The sequence below is a fragment of the Magnolia sinica genome, chromosome 2, assembly GCF_029962835.1.
Source record: "Magnolia sinica isolate HGM2019 chromosome 2, MsV1, whole genome shotgun sequence".
Lineage (NCBI taxonomy): Eukaryota > Viridiplantae > Streptophyta > Magnoliopsida > Magnoliales > Magnoliaceae > Magnolia > Magnolia sinica.
Window position 1 is genome coordinate 21369107 of NC_080574.1, and position 2351 is coordinate 21371457.

At 40.5% G+C, this 2351-nt stretch overlaps 1 protein-coding gene across 1 annotated transcript; it reads right to left on the minus strand.

Moving 5' to 3' along the window:
• Positions 1 to 322: 322 nt before the first annotated feature.
• LOC131224248 (uncharacterized protein At2g29880-like) lies at positions 323 to 1701 on the minus strand. Its single transcript, XM_058219785.1, has 3 exons — positions 1325 to 1701; positions 695 to 1239; positions 323 to 383 (listed from the first exon to the last, which is right to left on the minus strand). The coding sequence occupies exons 1-3, from the start codon at positions 1496 to 1498 to the stop codon at positions 323 to 325; spliced, it is 780 nt and encodes a 259-aa protein (XP_058075768.1). The 5' UTR covers positions 1499 to 1701.
• Positions 1702 to 2351: the final 650 nt, after the last annotated feature.

Below are 2351 nucleotides of genomic sequence, written 5' to 3' on the forward strand. Positions count from 1 at the left end.
TATCGTTTTTCGGATGGACGATGATGTACAATGACGGATGTCCAGGTCATCAGAAAATGCAGCATACTGAACTATATGAGAATCTTAAGTTTCTGACTCAACTTGAAGCCATCAAAACCCTCAACCTCAATAGATTCCCACCATTCTCTGATCAACTTGGAAAATCCCTCCACCTCCAACCACATGAGCACCTAAGATACATATATTCCAGGCCTACATCCCACCAACACGACGTAATACTTCTCCTTGCCCATCTGCATTGACATATCATTAATTGGCACAAGTCATTAATGATCTTTATAGTATCCATAATTATAACCAATTACCTACTGAGTAATATGTCAGTGACGCAAGTGTCACCATAACTTGCGCGAAACAAAAGCCTGCATATAGTTCAATTTAATAACAATAATCTCTATCAATGCATGTGTTGTGTTCAAGTATTAATAACAAGTGATGTGTTATCCAAAAGTGCAACAAGAAACAGGTAGAAATATCCAAAATTAAGTTTTACAAGTCTAAAAAATAATATAGTTAATGACTTGTCTTAAAGGCAAAGCCTACGAATGATTGCTTCCAGCCAGTCAAATTAGGGAAAATGTTCTTTCATACGTGCGGTCCACCCCCATTCAGTAACATTCTTATGAATGAAATTCTCTTCTCTTTGGAAAAGTTAAGGAAGGAGGCCCCATACGCTTCTTCTTCTAATAGCAACTTTGTTGCCCGTAAGACCTCATCAGCCGTCAGTCCCTCTAACTCTTCCAAAGCCGGTATAATTTGTGCCATTTGACCAAAGTTCGGACCCCTGTCGATGAAAATGGCAATTGACTTCATGGCACCCCCAATATCGACCATCCCGGTGCCAATCTGATGTTCAGGTCGCTCGACCCTCGGTCTCTTTTTAGAATTAACCGTGGAATTCATGTTGCAGGAGGCATTCCCATGCTGTGTCGGACTCGGACGAGGAATGTTGTCGCCTCCAGGGCTGTCGTCAGACCAATGGATATGCGGTGCATCATCGCCACGTTCTTCAGAAGATATTATATTAATATCATCATTCAGATCAACAGTGTGGTTAGACGACACATCTGTATCTCTCCATCGAGGAGTGGTTGCACAGGGAGGGAAGTTACCAGTGGCAGATGCCTTACCAGTAGCCCTGTCGTTTCCAAAAATGAAGTCGAGATCATCATATCTGGGTATGGGTTTGCCGCGAAACTGGGCAGCATCTGGATGAGACTAGACATAACACAAAAAAAAGAACTAGTCATTAACATTGCACTTTCTATGATGAGATATGATGTAACTGTTAAAGAAACTACACCTTAACGTAGTCCATCCACGCTTCATCTGATGCGACGACAATTTGTAGGTCTGGGTCCCATCCAAAACCAGACGCACTCCGTAGATCTTTGACAGTGAAGAAGTTTTTTTTCACCGTGCGGATGCGATTTTTTACGTTCGCATTAGTGATCTTGAGGCATAACTTCAACATCATATTTTCAACGATTCCTGTAAATGATTCTATTTTAAATCCAGCACCACTTCATCTTCCAGCAATGACTAACTCCATTAATCCATCAATTAGGATGTCGTCCATGTCGTCCGTCCAACGAAGGACACCTCCATAGGACTGGTCCTTAGTTCCACTGTTCAGTATATGTTTCCTGGGCGATCTCCGTGGGGTACTAGTAGGTGATCCCACGTGATATTTCGTCGAAGTAGATAGTATAGAGTCTCTATTCGATGATATGGAGCCACTTTGGTCTACCTCAATCTATGAGAAGATAAATGATGCGACAACAAGTTAAAAAAATTATTCTACCGCATGAGTAAATAATATGAAGTCCAAAAAAGCTTGCATATTAAATAAAACAAAATATGTCACACAAAAAATAGTGATCTAATTTGACAGTCTTGAATAATACTCAGTTAAACCATCTTTGATGTACGTCTCACTACAATGCATTTAATTTGTTTAACTCACTAGATGAGCTTGGTTCCACATTCTGGAAGCTATTTCATCGCGTTTTCTAGCCCACTCCTCTCTTTCATGTGGAGTGACATTCAATAGCACACGACCTTCATCGAGGACAATACTTCTGTAAGTGATGGGATCACACCATCAGTACCACAACTTGACGACTCCTCAACCTCAAACATGTCATCGTCTCCAGATATTCTTATGAAGTTGTGTAACACACAACAAGCTAGCATTATCTTTACTTGAGTTTGTATCAGATATTGTGGAGCAATCTTCAGAATTGGGAACCTGTCTTTCAAAACTCCAAAATATCTTTCTATTATATTCCTCAGTTGTGCATGGCGATAATTGAATAACTCCCAAGCAT

Bases quoted from the DNA above. Each gene is read 5' to 3' on its own strand.
- LOC131224248 (XM_058219785.1), bottom strand. From the start codon at position 1,498: ATGATGTTGAAGTTATGCCTCAAGATCACTAATGCGAACGTAAAAAAT. The intron at 1,240-1,324 runs GTGTAGTTTCTT...TGTTATGTCTAG, and splicing joins CGTGGATGGACTACGTTAAG to TCTCATCCAGATGCTGCCCA. The intron at 384-694 runs GTATGGGGCCTC...AACTATATGCAG, and splicing joins TTGCTATTAGAAGAAGAAGC to GCTTTTGTTTCGCGCAAGTT.